Source organism: Schistocerca piceifrons, chromosome X (assembly GCF_021461385.2).
Source record: "Schistocerca piceifrons isolate TAMUIC-IGC-003096 chromosome X, iqSchPice1.1, whole genome shotgun sequence".
NCBI classification, from domain to species: domain Eukaryota; kingdom Metazoa; phylum Arthropoda; class Insecta; order Orthoptera; family Acrididae; genus Schistocerca; species Schistocerca piceifrons.
The window spans coordinates 850,767,994-850,787,786 of NC_060149.1; the positions used below are offsets into that span (position 1 = coordinate 850,767,994).

Below are 19,793 nucleotides of genomic sequence, written 5' to 3' on the forward strand. Positions count from 1 at the left end.
AACATTATGAATTACCTCGAAGAAAATGGTCTATTGACATAAAGTCAACATGGCTTTAGAAAACATCGTTCTTGTGAAACACAACAAGCTCCTTATTTGCATGAAGTGTTTAGTGCTATTGACAAGGGATTTCAGATTTATTCTGTATTTCTGGAAGGCTTTTGACTGGTGACACACAAGTGGCTTGTAGTGAAATTGCATGCTTATGGAATATCGTCTCAGTTACATGACTGGATTTGTGACTTCCTGTCAGAGAGATCACAGTTCATAGTAACTGATGGAAAGTCATTGAGTAAAACAGAACTGATTTCTGGCATTCCCCAAGGTAGTGTTATAGTTGTAGAATTTTGGAACACATATTACGTTCGAGTATAATGACTTTTCTGGAGACTAGAAATCTACTCTGTAGGAATCAGCATGGGTTTCGAAAAAGACGATCGTGTGAAACCCAGCTTGCGCTATTTGTCCACAAGACTCAGAGAGCCATAGACACAGGTTCCCAGGTAGATACTGTGTTTCTTGACTTCCGCAAGGAGTTTGATACAGTTCCCCACAGTCGTTTAATGAACAAAGTAAGAGCATATGGACTATCAGACCAATTGTGTGATTGGATTGAAGAGTTCTTAGATAACAGAACACAGCGTGTCATTCTCAATGGAGAGAAGTCTTCCAAAGTAAGAGTGACTTCAGGTGTGCCACAGGGGAGTGTTGTAGGACCATTGCTATTCACAATATACATAAATAACATCAGAAGTTCACTGAGGCTTTTTGCAGATGATACTGTGGTATATTGAGAGGTTGTAATAATGGAAAATTGTACTGAAATGCAGGAGGATCCGCAACAAATTGATGCATGGTGCAGGGAATGCCAATTGAATCTCAATGTAGACAAGTGTAATGTGCTGCAAATACGTAGAAAGAAAGATCCTTTATCATTTAGCTACAATATAGCAGGTCAGCAACTGGAAGCAGTTAATTCCATAAATTATCTGGGAGTAGGCATTAGTAGTGATTTAATATGGTATGATCATATAAAGTTGATCATTGGTAAAGCAGATGCCAGACTGAGATTCATTGGAAGAATCCTAAGGAAATGCAACCCAAAAACAAAGGAAGTAGGTTACAGTACACTTGTTCACCCACTACTTGAATTCTGCTCACCAGTGTGGGATCCATACCAGATAGGGTTGATAGAAGAGAGAGAGAAGATCCAATGGAGAGCAGTGCTCTTCATTACAGGATCATTTAGTAATCGCGAAAGCATTATGGAGATGATAGATCCAGTGGAAGACTTGCAGGAGAGACACTCAATAGCTCAGTACGGGCTTTTGTTGAAGTTTCGAGAACATACCTTCACTGAGGAGTCAAGCAGTATATTGCTCCCTCCTACGTATACCTCACAAAGAGACCATGAGGATAAAATCAGAGAGATTTGACCCCACACAGAGGCATACCGACAATCTTTCTTCCCACGAACGATACGACACTGGAATAGAAGGGAGAACCGATAGAGGTACTCAAAGTACCCTCCGCCACACACCGTCAGGTGGCTTGCGGAGTATGGATGTAGATGTAGATGTAGATGTAGATAGGCCCTTTGCTGTTCCTTATCTATATAAATGATTTGGGAGACAATGTGAGCAGCTGTCTTAGGTTGTTTGCAGATGATGCTGTCATTTATTGGCTAATAAAGTCACCAGAAGACCAAAACAAATTACAAAATGATTTAAAAAAGATATGTGAATGGTGTGGAAATTGGCAGTTGACCCTAAATAATGATAAGTAATAGGTCATTCACATGAGTGCTAAAATGAATTCGTAAAACTTCGGCTACACGATAAATCACTCAAATCTAAAGGCCATAAATTCAACTAAATACCTAGGAATTGCAATTATGAACAACTTAAATTGGAAGGAACACATAGAAAATGTTGTGGGAAAGACTAACCAAAGACTGCATTTTATTGGCAGGACACTTAGAAAATGTAACAGATCTACTAAGGAGACTGCCTCCACTACACTTGTCCATCCTCTTTTAGAATACTGCTGCTCAGTGTGGGATCCTTACCAGATAGGTCTGATGGAGTATATCAAAAAAGTTCAAAGAAGGGCAGCACATTTTGTATTATCACGAAATATGGGAGAGAGTGTCACTGAAATGATACAGGATTTGGGCTGGACATGATTACAAGAAAGGCGTTTTTTGTTGCAACGGAATTTACTCACAACATTCCAATCACCAACTTTCTCCTATGAATACAAAAATATTTTGTTGACACAAATCTACATAGGGAGAAATGATCACCATGATAAACTAAGGGAAATCAGAGCTTGCACGGAAAGATATAGGTGTTTGTTCTTTCCGCTTGCTATATGAGATTGGAACAACAGAGAATTTTGAAGGTGGTTTGATGAACCCTCTGCCAGGTACTTAAATGTGATTTGCAGAGTATCCATGTAGATGTAGATGTAGATGTATTCACGCCTGCCAGTACTTACCTTCTTTGCAATTGAAATTATTACATTTTTCTTGAACTCTGAAGCTATTTCATTCATCTCCTGTATCTTACATAGCAGACAGAACTGTTTTGCATCAGCTGACCTACCAGAGATCTTAATAACTCCAAGGGAATTTTGTCTACTCTAGTTGCCATATTTCAACTTAGATCTTTCACTGATTTGTCAAACTTGTCTCTCAGTGTCACAACTTGCATTTCATCTTCATCTACTTCCTCTACCCTCTCCATAATGTTTTCATCAAGTGTCTTTCCTTTGTGTGACCTCTCTATGCATTTGTAATGATGCTGGAAGGGACTTCTCACATAATGAAACAGGTTGCTATTAAATGCAATTAACACACACTTTATTACCAACAATAGACATATAACAGAAATGCATGTACACAATAAACTGTTCATATTGAAATCAGCAAGGTGAGACAGCCAAAGTTATTCCTCATTCTGGGATGGCTGAACTCATTTCACTGCCAAAGAGTCTTATTTGTGTGATTTTTTTGTGTCATCATTGGTAAAGTCCCCAAAGAGCCCCATCCATTGCAATGCAGAACACTGGTGAGGGGTGGAGTACCAGCCACTCATGTGTTCTTCATGCAGCTGTGCATGACTAGCCATGCCATGACCTGCTGCAAGGCAGGACACAAATGGGCCATTTCTCAGCAAAGGAATGCAGTGATGGTGCCCCCTGCCCCCTCCTCCTCAATTAGTGCAGGTGAGACTCGCTAAGGTAGGAGGAGGCCATCAGATACATCTGTATCGAGATTGCTGTTCGGTGAAGATCTCAAGCAGCAGCATGGGAGGGTTGCTTGTGGTGATGATGAATAAGGTGATGCTTTGTCATCTCTCGTTTCTTGCATGTTGTCTTCTGTCTGAGTGGTGCCTGTGTCACTGTGCTGGGTACATCTCACAAAATCCATGTGGGTTTAGGATGATGCATGGATCTAGTGGACTTGGCATGGTGTTAATTTCATGCACTGTGTCATGTGCCATGTCTGAGACTTTTCACACACATTATGTTGGCAGGGGAGGGGGGGGGGGGGAGGGGGAGGTAGGAGCACATGTAGAGGATGCATGCACACTGTCAGAAAAGTTCATCATACTGACCTGCATTTATGGTGAGTTGTGCAGTGCAGTATGCATCGACTGTCCACTATTCATGTATGTAGACCATCGATGTTGTGGCAGTTGCTGTCTCATTCACACCAGGAATTTGCAGATGGTAATGCTGTTCTCATTGTAACAGTCATAAATAAGATTGCATAGGATCCAATTTCCTACCTAATGAATGTACTTCAGTTTTCAGTTGTAAATTCGTGTTGTGTAGCAGTAGCTTCCCCTTTTTTCCTTCTTCATAACTTTTTGCCATAACTTTAGTTTGTACTCCAAAGCCTGACACTCATTAAGTAGTTGCAGGCAGGTGTCACATGTGGAAATTAAGGGGGCAAGGGGGTTATTACCAGAATAGTCACCTCTGGAGCTGCATGTGAATTTTTCTGTTGAACTGTGAGTGATACCGAGTACTGACTCTCCACAGCTGGTTTGCCTGAGAATATCTCGTGTTAGCTCACGGGACAGGTGAAACTGATGGAGAAAATCCACTCTCAAGATCAGTTTGTGGGCGTCTTTGATCACAAACAGCCATGATTTCTAATGCAAACTGAGGTCCATAGTTCATGTGATGGTTCCAAACAATTTCACAAGAATGTTGTTTGTGGCACACAGTTGGATGTTAGGCATTGAATGTTCTGTTTGTGGCCGTTACCCAGCAATGGTGCTTACTTCAGAGCCAGTGTCTGTCAGAAAGTGTTGATTTGCTGAGTTGTCTAACACATGCAGTTGACTACTGTCACTTGTAGATGGGGCAAAACTAGTTTGACCCACTTGCTTGAGCTGTAGGCTGCTTTGTTGTGTGCTGCAGTCCAGATTGTGTCTCGCTTTTGGGTGATTGCATAGTGTGGAGCAGTTGTGTGTCTGGTCATGAAAGCAGGAGTGAAACCAACACAGCTGCAGCTGCACTGCCTCACTGCTGTGAGGAATATTACTGCTGGCAGGTGCAGTGGCAGTCAAGTCCAGTCAAAGGTCACCGCTCCTGAAACAGATGCTAGTGACGTCACTCTCATGAGAGTATGTAAACACTCGGGTCTCAACATCTCCTTGTGACTGCAACTGGCATGGTTTGTCCACGAATGTGCTGGGGATTTTGGGATTTTTACTGTTGTACATCATATCTGAGTATTCTTGTTGCTGTGGGACTGCAAAAAATCTGTCAGTCAGAAATAATCTGTTTTCTTTTGTTTCGTTTTTGTATGAAATCATCACCAACTGTATCTGAGATGGTAATTTAATTAACCAGAGCACCCAGAGCATACTGTGTGGCATAAGAGTTGGGTTGATCACTGCATAGCTGAGATGGTATCCTGCTGCCCAATTGTTCCTGGTAAATTACTTGTCGCAGTTGTTGCTGTGGCCTCTTGACAAGTTGCTGGAGCAAAGCTGCTTTTGCAATGTTGAATTTTCATTCAGATGGAGGTGTTGTATGATATGATTAACAGTATCAGCATGATCCTCTAAGTTGCAGAGTAGGACCACAAACTTGACAGCATCATCGATGATAAATGTGTAGTATGAATTCAATGATTATGAACCATGTCACCGACTGTTCTGGTTGTAGGTCAGCAGTTTAGGTTGCGTACACGGTCATGTGTGTGCTCTTCAGGAGACCTGTTGTGGATGTGCTGGAACTTTTGGTCAGAGATCCTTTGGACTGTGTCCAACATGGGCGGAAACCCGGGAGTCTTCCCTCATGACCCAGCTGGCTAGGCCCCACATTGGATTACGGATGAGTTTGACTGGATCATTCCTGATGTGCGTAGAATGATTAAATCATGCAAGTTATTGTCATGCAGACATGAAATAGTTATCTGTTACTATCTTGTTAATGTGAGGCTAGATTTGTCTTGCCATTGAAATCAGAGAGGAGGTCAGAATGTGCTACACACTGTTCCTGCACACATTAACCATTGTTGTTGTCAATGGTAAGACACAGCGGAATGACACTTTTGTTTTTCACACCATCTGTGGACTGATCAGGGTAAAGAGAACATTATGCGAGTCACTTTGGAAGTCACCATTTTGTCCAAATTGTTCAAAAAGACTGCAATTATAGAATGGTTCTGTTGTCAACGCAAACACAATCTGATGAAGTACACTTGTTACATTGAAGTAGATGCTGCTGTTCATTGTGGGGTCACCACTGTAGAGGTTCTGGTGGGGAGTGTTCACAGAATGAAGCAGAATGCTAGTAAATGCAACTAACACATACCATATTACTGACAACTGATGTACAGCAGAAATGGAAGCACGCAATACATATGTTCATAGCAAACTCAGCAGATCTAGAGAGCCAAAGATATTCCTCCCTGCAGGAGGGCTGACTCATATCACTGTCATTTGTGTGATATTTTGTGTACAACAGAAATGCATGCACACATTACAACTGTTCACAATTAAATCAGCAAGGCTAGAGAGCCAAAGGCCTCTTGCATCATCAGTGGTGAGGTCCCCACATGGTTGTTTCTCTTCCCATCTTTCCCTTCTTTGCTTAGTGTTGGCTTATCATCTGAGCCCTTAATAGTCATACATTCTCTTTTCTCCAGAGGTTACTTTAATTTTCCCTATTGGTGGCCTCAATCTTTCCCAGAAGTCTTGCACACTTCTACTACTTTGTATTTCTCCTCTGGCCATTCCTGATTTGTCATTTTCCTCTTCCTGTCAGTCACATTTTGTTAGATGCCTGTATTCTGTCTTGTCTGCTTCATTTGCTAGGTCTCAATATTTCTCTTTTTGTAAATGAAATTCATTACCTCATATGTTATCCCAGGATTTCTACTTGGTCTTGTATCTTTGCCTAGTTGTTCCTCTGCTGCCTTGACTATTACATCTTTCATAACTCCCCAGCTATTGTACCTATGTGATTGTTTCAACATAAAATTATCTGACTTTTTCAATGTTATTAATTACAGTATCATATATCAGGTGATTTTGTTGCTACATTGATTCAAGACATATCACCACATGCCATTAGCTAATCAGATGTCATTAGAAGTAGAATAAACAGTCCAGGGTTCTTGACCATAAAATAGTAACATGACAATATTTATGTATACCATTATCTTCCAATTTATCCTTTCCAGATGCAGCAGATAAAGTCACAATTTTTCACACTTATCATGATACAGCATAAAATACAATTATCAGAGCCAAGTCAGTACTACTACTCTTCGATTAACATAGACAACTAAACTGCATCTCACTTCTTTAGCCTAACGCCAGCCCTTATATAGAATAGTAACAGTTGGTGATGAAAACTTCATTGTTGATTCTGGTACTGTAGTTATGTTATAATGAAAATTTACATATTCATAGTAACTTGTGCACAACAGTATGTTATGCAATAGAAAGCAAAATGCTTACCACTTGTTTTTTACATCATTTGAACTTTTATACAAAATTTTGTAAAACATGAGCTACAACAAATGCACTCCTGGAAATGGAAAAAAGAACACATTGACACCGGTGTGTCAGACCCACCATACTTGCTCCGGACACTGCGAGAGGGCTGTACAAGCAATGATCACACGCACGGCACAGCGGACACACCAGGAACCGCGGTGTTGGTTGTCGAATGGCGCTAGCTGCGCAGCATTTGTGCACCGCCGCCGTCAGTGTCAGCCAGTTTGCCGTGGCATACGGAGCTCCATCGCAGTCTAACACTGGTAGCATGCCGCGACAGCGTGGACGTGAACCGTATGTGCAGTTGACGGACTTTGAGCGAGGGCGTATAGTGGGCATGCGGGAGGCCGGGTGGACGTACCGCCGAATTGCTCAACACGTGGGGCGTGAGGTCTCCACAGTACATCGATGTTGTCGCCAGTGGTCGGCGGAAGGTGCACGTGCCCGTCGACCTGGGACCGGACCGCAGCGACGCACGGATGCACGCCAAGACCGTAGGATCCTACGCAGTGCCGTAGGGGACCGCACCGCCACTTCCCAGCAAATTAGGGACACTGTTGCTCCTGGGGTATCGGCGAGGACCATTCATAACCGTCTCCATGAAGCTGGGCTACGGTCCCGCACACCGTTAGGCCGTCTTCCACTCACACCCCAACATCGTGCAGCCCGCCTCCAGTGGTGTCGCGACAGGCGTGAATGGAGGGACGAATGGAGACGTGTCATCTTCAGCGATGAGAGTCGCTTCTGCCTTGGTGCCAATGATGGTCGTATGCGTGTTTGGCGCCGTGCAGGTGAGCGCCACAATCAGGACTGCATACGACCGAGGCACACAGGGCCAACACCCGGCATCATGGTGTGGGGAGCGATCTCCTACACTGGCCGTACACCACTGGTGATCGTCGAGGGGACACTGAATAGTGCACGGTACATCCAAACCATCATCGAACCCACCGTTCTACCATTCCTAGACCGGCAAGGGAACTTGCTGTTCCAACAGGACAATGCACGTCCGCATGTATCCCGTGCCACCCAACGTGCTCTAGAAGGTGTAAGTCAACTACCCTGGCCAGCAAGATCTCCGGATCTGTCCCCCATTGAGCATGTTTGGGACTGGATGAAGCGTCGTCTCACGCGGTCTGCACGTCCAGCACGAACGCTGGTCCAACTGAGGCGCCAGGTGGAAATGGCATGGCAAGCTGTTCCACAGGACTACATCCAGCATCTCTATGATCGTCTCCATGGGAGAATAGCAGCCTGCATTGCTGCGAAAGGTGGATATACACTGTACTAGTGCCGACATTGTGCATGCTCTGTTGCCTGTGTCTATGTGCCTGTGGTTCTGTCAGTGTGATCATGTGATGTATCTGACCCCAGGAATGTGTCAATAAAGTTTCCCCTTCCTGGGACAATGAATTCATGGTGTTCTTATTTCAATTTCCAGGAGTGTAGTTCCAAAAAAACTTTAAATTTATTCTAAATTATATAATTATTTTGATTACTAAAATTTATGTATATTCCCACTCAATGATTACATTTTTAGTTTAGCAAGTTACTTTGAACTTTATGTTATACACTTTTAAACAGTATTGATGTTTCTGTGCCAGACTGCTGTAACTTCCAAAATGACAATTCCATACAAAAGATAATTGCATTACATAAAGATACACAGATAATTTTCAAATACTTAGAATTATATTGAATAATAATTGTGAAATGTAGTTATATAAGAACACTTCTGTTGATACAGTGTATCAGGTGACACATTAAAAGCTGTTTACTGAGTAATATGTTAAAAATTGTGTAACACATGCTCCTTCATGTGAGTCAAGGCTGTTACATTACATCATTCAACTTGTATTGTGTTCCTTTCCCCTGAATAGTTTCCTAATGCTCCTTTTGATGCTCTCAAAAACCTCTGATTCTTCCAAATTATCAAACTGTCATCTCCATAATTTCCTATATTTCTATAATTTCTTGGGATTTCATGTACAGTTCATAACCAATAAATTATAGTCACAGTCTACATTTGCTTCTGAAAGTGTTTTGCAGAATAAAATCTGGTTTTCAAATCTCTGTTGTACCATTACATAATGTAACTGAAACCTTTCAGTGTCTCCAGATCGTTCCCATATAAACAACAGCAACAAGTAAATTGTGCTATGTGCACTATTCTTCCAGGTGACTTCAGTCCTTTCCCACAATTAATTTTCCCCTATTAATTTTCCTTCTCTTCCTTTTCCTATGCATTCTTGTCCCCAAACACAGATTTTCATCTCCCTCAACAATCTGAATGCTCTGTATCAATTCATAATTCATCTACACACTTCAGTATGTTTACTGACATCCATCAAGTCCAGACAATGTCAAGGATGTTGTGATGCAGGTGGTATCTACAGTTGTGGAATGTATATCATTATGGTACAGCTTGGGCTTACTGGCAGTGATGACAGAGATAGTGCAAAAGCACTTCTTGGTGACTGTTAGTGCACAGCAGAACAGAGTGATATGAGTAACTGTGTAACATTTAAGATGCACAAACAAGGACCATGATACATTCTTTTGTTGGATAAAGCACCCTTGTGAGCATAATTTACCCAGATTGGATGCTGCCTGAGGAAAAAACACCTGCACTGTTGGTTGTGATGTACAACAACTATCACATTTGCATGAATGATGAATGTTCTCCCTGTTTAAACTGGTCTGCTAAAATATGCATTTTCTCAGTTGTAGATGTATGGCATTATAATTTGTGGAATTTGATTATGTGCACTTTGAGGTAGGTCTTGAATGTAGAGTAGGTGATGGACTTTTCTGAGGCTAGTCAAAAATTCCCATTATTTGAATTAGATTCACTGGTTTGGGTATGGAGATTTTAGATGCACTCTGAAAAAAGAGCAAGTATGATAAATTCCAGTTATTTCTTCTGCTTGCATTACAGTGATCTGAAACTTTAATAATTCAGCACCACCTCTGTAAAATTCCATTCTGAGCATTGTTTCGCACTAGTGAGAATACTTCTCATCTTGCCCACAATAAAGACAAGATGTACTGTTGATATTGGTTGGTTGTTTTGGGGAAGAAGACCAGACAGCGAGGTCATTGGCCTCATTGGAATAGGGAAGGACAGGGAAGGAAGTCAGCCATGCCCTTTTGAAAGGAACCATCCCGGCATTTGCCTGGAGCCATTTAGGGAAATCATGGAAAACCTAAATCAGGATGGGCGGACGCGGGATTGAACCGTCGTCCTCCCAAATGCACTGTTGATACTTGTCACATACCTTGTGCACTAATAACTTGTGGGACAGGTGAGCAGTGTAGGGCTCTCAGTCAACTGTACACTGGGCAGAAGTCAGGGAAATTAAATGGGAAGATGTAGTAACTGATTAATTGTTAACCTCTTAACATAAAATTGCAAGTTATTTTGTTTTTATTATTTTGGTGTATACTTAAAATCCCAAGTATACTCAAGCAGCTTAAAAACAGACCTTCATTAACTTAATAAAACCCTGTTTATGTCCATTTCAGCACTGATGGTTAAGTGTTTGACCACTAGACAGCATCTGGTCCTACATTTGTAGCTTGGCTGTTGTTTTTTTGGTTGACAACACAATTCATGCTTTCAGCGTCTCTCCTCTATTGTTGTTTAGGTTGGGCTTTCAAAAAAGGATGGCTGTAGTGATTGTTTAGTGAATTTAACAGCTCAGAAAGTGAAGAAGAATATGACATCACTTCATCAGAGACTGAAAGTGATGACAGTTCATCAGCTGAGTGACAAGTGCTCACCAGAGGTATGAGACAAATACATCCACCGTGCATCAGTAAGCTCCTCCAAAATTTATGTTCACAGAAAACTGTTGTGAAACACATGGTTAGACTTCATAACTACACAGAAACTAAAAAATGGCTTCAAATTTCATGATATTTTAGTCAAAGTCCAGTGTACGAGTATACTTGGGATTTTATTATTGGTGATCTTCAAAATTTTGTAACTCATTATTTTGCACTTTAAAGGCTGTCTTTATACACCTAAATACATACATTATAGGATGTTTTTCATTAATAAAAAATATTGTTTCTTGGGATATAATTTGAAAAAAAATCAATATGTTAAGGGGTTAATACTCTTTGGTGACAGAGGTGGTAACTGTTGGACTACCAGCTGTTGAATTATTTGTTACTGTAACTGTTTCATTATTTGCTAGTAACATTATTGTAGGTGGTTGTTGTGTCACTTGCTTCATTACAGCAAGATGGATGATTTCATACTCTATAATAACATATGAATTTATAAATATAATTGTTAATGATTTGGTAGTAGAGGGACTTTAGATATATGGAATCCCCTGAAAAATTTCAATCAAGTATTGATTTTCTTGAGTTTTCAGCCTTTACACAATAAGAAGATTGACTAAAATGAAGATGAAGCTTGTTTGGTGTGGATTAGTTTTGAATCAGGTGGAGGGTTAAGTGGAGGCTGTGAAATACTGTGGGTTCAGGCTGCAGTGGCTGTGGCTGGTGAGACTCACTGGTCTCATCAGTAATAGGTGAAACTGACTGAAATCCTTTACAGAATGGCAGTCTGTGGGAGGGACAGGTAGTGAAATGATTTCACCAGACATGTATCTGAGGAAACACATGGAGTAGTGATATGATGATATCAGCTGACCAATAGGAAGATGGAAGTCTGCTGGTTGCCTAGAGACAATGTTGAACACATACCGGTGTAGGTTTGATGCATAACAGAGGTAGCTTTGGGATGCTGATCCAGCATGAATGTTCTGAAATGAATTGCTGTTGGTTCTCAGTTTACTGCATGCTACTAGAGTTTGTATAGGTGGTGCTGCTTGCACCTGTAGATAATATGGTCCAGTTCTAACATTTGCTGGGCAATAAGCCATCAGAAACTTGGCTTAGCAAATATTTACTAGCTGTAGAGGAAGTATGGAACCACAAACCTGAGGCAATGCTACAAGAGCAGCTTCTAAACAATTTGGTCATTAACCTTAGTGTGTAGCAACAGCCAGAACAGTCTTACTGAGATAGTAAAGGTGAAACAGCAACTGTGAAGGGTTTGGAAAGAATTTGAGTGCATAGTTCATAAATGACGTACAGGTGCAACCACAAAATCACAGGGCATTGGTGGCAAGAGTGCTTCCTGTTTTTACATTCAGTTGCTTGTAACAGCAATGATGAACGGACAAATATATGTCAGTGATGTTGCTTGGCCACTGCTAATAGAAGCTGGTAATGTTCCATCAAATGAGCACTGAGAACTGGATGTGATGTATTCGGCTGGGACTGAAAACTCCTTTCGTTAATTCTTAGCATCTGGCTTAATTTGAGTGATGTGAGCTGTAACCTCCTTGCCAGTCTGTCAATCTTGTGACAGCACCTTTACCATGGTAAGAAATCTTCTAATACACAATGACCCTCTGTAATGGGGCAACAATTTTTTAGAGATTCATTGCACCCACCTTAGTAAACTTCTGGAAATTCTTAATGTAGGCCACATCACCCACTCAGTAAGAATTTGGCCATTGCTGCTGGTTATAACACATAACTTCCTCCCTTTGGGAATTCTGGACATTTCTCCTGGCTAATTTCCTCTGTACAGCAACCAGTTGAGGACTTTTCCCTTCAAGCAATAGATCCTCGATTGTCTACAAGGTGCATAGTGGAGTTGCCACCTGATAACCCAGAAGTAACTTGGATGGCATTGATCCGAGGGCCACGTGATATGTGATATTAAATGCCATAGTCAATCAAGGTAGAGAACAGTCCCAGTTACTTTGATCTTTATGATGGTAGGTAGGTAGTGCAGATCTCAGATTGCAGTTAAGGTGCTCAGTGTAAGAGGGGTTAGGATAGTATGGGGTTATGGTTGTGTTGCACCCCTATCTGTAAACATAATTGTTTAATTGCCTTGGCAGTAAAACAGCTCGTACTATCAATAATGATGGATTTCAGCAGTCTGAAGGCCCAAAACATCTTCCTTAAATTCTGGGTGTCTGGCAGGTTTCACCCCTCCAGTGGGTAACAACCATATGAGTCTGGTACAGGCATCAATACAAACCAAAATATACTTGTTCTCATCCCTAGATTTTGGCAGGAGACCCACAAAACCAATATATATGCACTGAAATGTCTTATCAACATGTTTCGAAGCCAAGTACCTGACGTTGGTATTCTGAGCATGTTTACTCAGAGCACATACTTGACCATTGGCTACCATCTTGCAAATCTCTGTGTCTGTTTTCAGCTATCATAAAAACTCCCAGATCTTCTCCTGTGTTTCATATGTCCCAAAATTTCCACCCACACCTTAAAACACAGCACCTGATCTTTCATTAAATAAGGGATGACACACTCATCATTCTCAGTCCTCTGTTTTATGACACTCAAATGTTCGTCCTGATCTTGAAATTCTCTAATATCTCTGAAGAGACTAGGGATCTGAATCAAGATGCAACTAATTTGATCTACATGTTCCTGTTCAGCCTCTGGAGGATGACGCATTGGACTATCATCTTTCTGTTCATACATGTGGCTTAAACCATCAGCCAACACATCTCAGAGACCTTGACATTGTGGACCTCAAATCTAAATGTGAGAATCCTGGTAGCCCACCTCACAATGCATCCTGTCTCTGGGGTCTAGCAAGTACCCAGCTCAGTGCTTAACTGTCTGTTTCCAGGATAGATTTCTGGTGTTTCAAATAGTACTTACATTTCAGAATCCCAAACAAAACAGTGTGCACTTCTGGCTCATACATGGATTACTTCCTCTCTATCTCATTTAACCCCTGTGAGGCATAAGTAAAGCCCTCTGCTCCCCTTCTTTTTCTTGTAACAGAAACCAATTAAGTCCTTCTTCAAAGGTATCAGTTTGCAAAATAAATTCTTTATTAAAATCTGGTGGAGCTAACACTAGCACAGACTGTAAAGCTTGTTTAAGCGCTAAGAATGCAGCCTCCTGAGAAGACCGTCAAGTAAATTTACACCGCTGTGAGTATAGTTCATCCAAAGGAGCTGCTTTCTCAGCAAGCCTCTCAATGAACTTACAGAAGAAATTTGCCATCCCAACAAACTGAGCAACCTGTTTAACATTCATGGACAAGGCACTTATTTTATAACCTCCACTCGGCAGGATCGATGCAGATCCCCTCTCCTGACACAATATGTGCCACAAATGTCATTGAAGGAGAGGCAAAAACTACGTTCTCAGTATTTACAGCAAGCCCTGCTTTCTATAACTGCCTGAACACTTCCTCCAGATGTGCCAGGTGCTCCTGAATCAAGTTACTGTGTACCACTAAGTTGTCTAAATAGTGGTACACAAATTTGAATGTCACATCAGAATATACAACATCCATCAATTGTGACAGAACAGCAGCCCCTGTTGCCAGCCCAAAGGGTAAACACAGTGACTGGCTTGGATTGTTCATCTAAAGGTATTTGGTTGCAAGCTTTGTGGTAAAATCCAGTGTCCCTCAGAACCACCCAGATTGTCAGTGAAGGTCTGGTAAAGGTAACAACCTTAATACCACCTTTTCATTTAATTCCCAATAATCCACTACTGACCAAAATTACTCACTCAGTTTAGGTACCAGAAGTATTGGTGCCATGTACAGTGACTTACAGGGGTGAATGACACCTTTTACTAACATTTTATTTTATTTTTTCTAGTAATATCTTCATCATAGGTGGAGGTAACCTATGCAGTATTGCCTTAACTGGAATGTGGTTCACTAAGTAAATGCCATACTTGAGCATGTGGGTGACCCCCAGTTTCTTTGTTAGCACATCTGAAAGTAGGGAACAAAGAGCTTTGATTTTGTTCTTAACCATGGCATCACCCTCACCATGCTGGCAGAACTTGAACAGAGTTCTCAGTTGAAATTTGAAATAAAATCTCTTCCCAATCTGGAGTTAAGCCCATGTGCACACCACTCAATCCACAGTCCTCCCACCTCTGACCTGGCTGTCACACCACACTCCATCTGCTGCCACACCCTGTACCACATGCTAGCACCATGTGACCTTGTCACACCATCGGGCAGCACCGACAATGAACTTCATCCTTATTGGAGGAGAAAGATATACCGTAAAATAGGCAGACCAGTGCTGACACAGCACACACCATTACTTTAAATGATTTGTTGATGTTCAGGAAATGCTCTAATAAAAGCATCTTTTTAAAATAACTGTAGGAGCATTGAGGAGCACAGGTTTTTTACTTATGGGATTGCCTTCCTTACTGCCAATGTCATCATTGACAATTTCACAATCTTCTTTTACATTGTAGCTTTACTTCACAATTTCACAGAACTGATATGTGAGCCTTTTTTGTGTCTCATTGCTACTCTTACAAGACCTCAGATTATTTTTGCTTGACTGTGATTTGCATATTTCATTTGTACAGGTTTCACAATTACTGTCTCTAACTGCTTCCTAATAATTCTTGTTACACTATTTGTTGCTGAACTTCTAGTTTTGATAGAGCTTACAGTTTTTGACATGATAGCCTGATTCATCCACAGTGACCCATTTGTAACAGACAATTTTTCACTGGTACAATTAGCTATTAGATACTTTCTCCCACAAATATTATCACTGTTTAATCAGTGATAAAATTCAGATCATGCAGAATTGTCTCTAATTTCAAATGTTGCATGTGATTCATGGAACTTCACTACATGTAGAAAGTTGTTGCGTACAGGTATACAAGAAATGTATTCATTCTCAGAAACTATTAAAAATAAATCATATGTCTTCAGGAACAATTGTCAATCACTGATAGCGAAACATTTCAGAGAGCATTAGGTGAGGACTGTCTGAAACAGCAGAAAGAAATGCGGCAAAAGCAGACTGGGTAGGTCTGAGTGACGAAATACTAAAGGTGACAGAAGCTCAAATAGGCAAAAATATAAAGGCCCATTGGAAATCTTTGGACAACACAAAATGCAGCAAATGAAGGGAACACAGGTGTCTAAAAAATTAGGTTGACCAGAAGTGCAAAATGGCAAAGCAGGATTGGCTAGAATAGAAATGAAAGGCTGTAGAAGCCTGCATGACTTACAGAAAGATAGATGGATGCCACCTATAGTAAAATTAAAGAAACCTGTGGTGAAAAGAGAGGCAACTGTGTGTATACTAAAAGCACAGATGGCAAGCCAGTACAAAACAAAGAAGGGAAGGCTGAAAGGTGGAATGGATATATAGAAGAGTAATAAAAAGAAAGGAAATGTGAAGACAATGTTATAGAAATAGAAGAGGAACTAGATGAAGATGGTATGAGAAATATGATACAGTTAGAAGAGTTTGACAGAGCACTGAAACACCTAAATCAAAACCATATACAACATTCCTTTAGAATTATTAAGATCGTTGAGAGAGCCATGTTGACACTATTCTGTACCAAATGCAAGATATATAGGGTGAACATTAATAAAACCAACTAACTGCAGGGACAGATTCCTGACTGGGAATGGAGGAAGAAAGGTCCTGTGAGCATGTGTCCAGAAGTGCATCATTGCCATGGTAGATGGCTCTGACGCTGGCCAGTGAAAGTTTCTCTGACCACATGCCATGTCTCCTTCTGTGTTGTAGCCTGTGCGACTGACACACTGTACTGCAGGCATCAGAAATGGTCCAATATTCATGTTGGGAACAAGCGGACAGAATCGTACTTTGACTTACATCATGTTGGTGGACCAGTTGTCTGGAGCTTGTACTAGGGTTTGTCTCAACATCCTGTTGAACCTGGTCCTCCAAATCTGCCGTACGGTCAGTCCAGCACCTCCCTGCACATATGTCTGTCTGAAAGGACCCATGGTCACACAAATGCCCAGAAAGGGCTTGAAATGCTATGTGATGCAGTTGGTGTCTGTCAGGGTACTTGTTTTGGTATAGCTGTGCTGCCTCTTGACCATTTCCATCTACGTGGCCATACACAAAGACAGTCTTAGTTTGTTCCTGACAGGAATACTGGATGATTCTTCTGATTACAGGATGATGCATCAATCATACAGCCTTCAACACACAAGGAACACAGAGCATGTTGTCAGAGGAAGTTTAATTCATCAGTGTCATCTACTGTTGCAACAGTGCATTTCCAGACACAAGTTCATAGGACCTTTTTGCCTCCATTTCCAGTCAGAAATCTGTCACTGCATTCTGTCAGTTCTATTAATGGTCACCCTGTATAGAACAAGCAAAATATCCTTTTACTTCAAGAAGAATGTAATAATGCCTATTACACAGAAACCAGGTGCTGGCAGGTGCAAATATTATTGAAGCAGCAGTTTAATAAGTCGTGGTTGCAAATTGCTGGCTATAATAATTTACAGTAGAATTGAAAAACTGGTAAAAGTGAACATCAGATAAGGAGAGAATTGAAGCTTTTGAAATGTGGTGCTGCAGAAGAATGTTAGAGATGATATCGGTAGATCAAATGACTAATGAGGAGGTGCATAACTGATTGGTAAGGAATGAAATTTGTGGCACAACTTGAGTAAAAGAAGGGACCAATTGATCAGACACGTCCTGAGGCATCAATGAACTGTCAACTTGCTAGTGTAAGAGAGTTATGGATGTGGGAGTTAAGACTGTAGAGGGAGACCACGATCTGAGTATAGTAATCGGGTTCAAATGTCTATAAGCTGCAGTAGTTATGCAGAGGTGAAGGGCCTTGCACAGAAAAGACTAGTTTAGAGGGATGCATGAAACCAGTTTTTAGACTGATGACCATGACAACATGTATACCTAATTCTGGATTTATGCATTACTAAATGTATTGGATTTTGCATTCTAAAGATAAAATAATATTTCAGGCACAGCTAAAGGTGTGAATGTTGACATCCCTTTACAGAGATATGAAGGATAAGATGTTTATAGCTTTTTTATTGTAAGGATTTCGATTGCCTACAGTTTTATATTGCTTGCCTAAAGTTTTATTTGCAGTAGCAGATTGTTGCTCTAGATTGAAATTTCTGTACTACCACTTTTTTAATAGTTTTGGTATATTTTTGCTATGTTTCTGATTCAAATTAAAGTTTATTGTTGCTGCATTTTGTTGATTTTTTTATTGCATTGACAGTATGAGTACATCAAAACTCTTTCTCACCTTCAGACTGCATTAGACAGAAAACATTGTAACTGTATATAAGGCCACCTGAAAAGAAAGCTGTTGCTTTTAAAATGTTGAAGCATCTGTTAATGCTGATTGTTCATAATAATTAGTGTTTAAGAACTCTAGTATTTTGTATTTGTTGGTTACAGGAATTTTTATTATGAATCAGATCTAGCATCAATTACATTAAATTATGTAAACACAGTAATTTTCTGTAATGACATTAAACTAATGGGATTCAGATCATGTTTCCTGTTAGATAAAATGTTTCCTGTTAGATAAAACAGTTTTTATTATTATGGATCTTATGTCTGTTATGTGTAGTACAGTTCAGAAAGAGAATAATGATTGTTGTCAGATATTGCAGACACCAAGAGCGTTGTTTACACTGTTGAGTTAGTGAGACATGGAGGACCTCTTGGAATAACTATAGCTGGCAGTGAAGAGCCGCTTGATCCAATAACAATATCTGCCCTTAGTGCTGGTGAGTGAAAAAAACAGCTCCTGATTTCCTTACTTCATTAATTGTGTTATCAGTGAAACAATATGTCCCTCTTATCTGAACATGTGTCAAACATGATGTGTTGCAAGATTTGCATATCTTTTGATGTTCAGTAGTAGCTCAGATTAGAAATAATTTGGCCTACTCTATTACCTTACTTTATAATGCAGTTCTTGTCCAATGTGGCTTTGTCAGACTATGTGAAGATGCAAAGGCTTACTAACCATGACATTACAAATCTTACTGAAGTTCTGTTTACTAATGATACTATGTTGATTGTTTGAAAATACAAATAACTTCATTATTGTTTAATGCTTTTTTATTGCCTTAGTCTGTTTAATTGATTACAGTATGCATGCTCATGCAAGCACATGTACGCTTTTGTGTACACCCACCCATTTACACACTGACAGATATACACATGCTCTTCAAAATTCCCTATCTCTGTCATACATAAACTGCTCAAAAAGCTTTTGCACTACCCTCATGTTTACATAGTGGGTCCCACCCCCTCTCCTTCCCCACTGCAGATCAGTAGTTTGCTGTATCTCCAGCTATGACTGGGATGATACACTTTGGGTTTTCACTGTTCAGTGTGCCAACATTCCACAAAGGTTGATTTCAACCTTAAATCAAGTACATGTTGTCACTTTAGGGCTAGAAGGGTTGTCTGCCTGGGAAGCTGCCTGTGAGATTGGTATACACAACAGTGATATCATTCAAATACTCAACTGTCATTGTGAGACATAAATTACTGAAGTGCTTTTTCTGGTGACAACACCAGCACATTACCAATATCTGCAGATGAACTGCACACGACCTTTTCAGTGGCAGATGGTAGGGCTGTGTCAACCTTTACTGTATGTAGCTGGCTCCACACAATCAATTTATCCTACACACATCCATCATAAACAATGGTACAAACCTCCCACCACTGTGATGTATGAAGAAAGTGGGTAAGGGATCATCCAGGATTGAAATTCGATCAATGGCATTAATTTCTCTTCATTGATGAGTGCAAATGTCTATAATCATTGAAGAGTGGAGGTGGGCAGACCAATGTATATCTCAGATATCTATAGATGTTAGCTGCTTCTCATCACTGTCAAGGATAATTCAAGGGTTATGCAGCA

General features: G+C 40.6%; 1 protein-coding gene across 2 annotated transcripts in view; it reads left to right on the top strand.

Annotated features, from left to right (window-relative positions):
• LOC124722935 (glutamate receptor-interacting protein 2) overlaps positions 1-19,793 on the top strand; it is a 454,066-nt gene that overhangs the window by 335,172 nt on the left and 99,101 nt on the right. For both annotated transcript variants that reach the window (XM_047248095.1, XM_047248096.1), the window contains exon 10: positions 18,517-18,642. In XM_047248095.1, the coding sequence (XP_047104051.1) occupies positions 18,517-18,642 (126 nt within the window). The remainder of the gene's footprint in view (positions 1-18,516; positions 18,643-19,793) is intronic.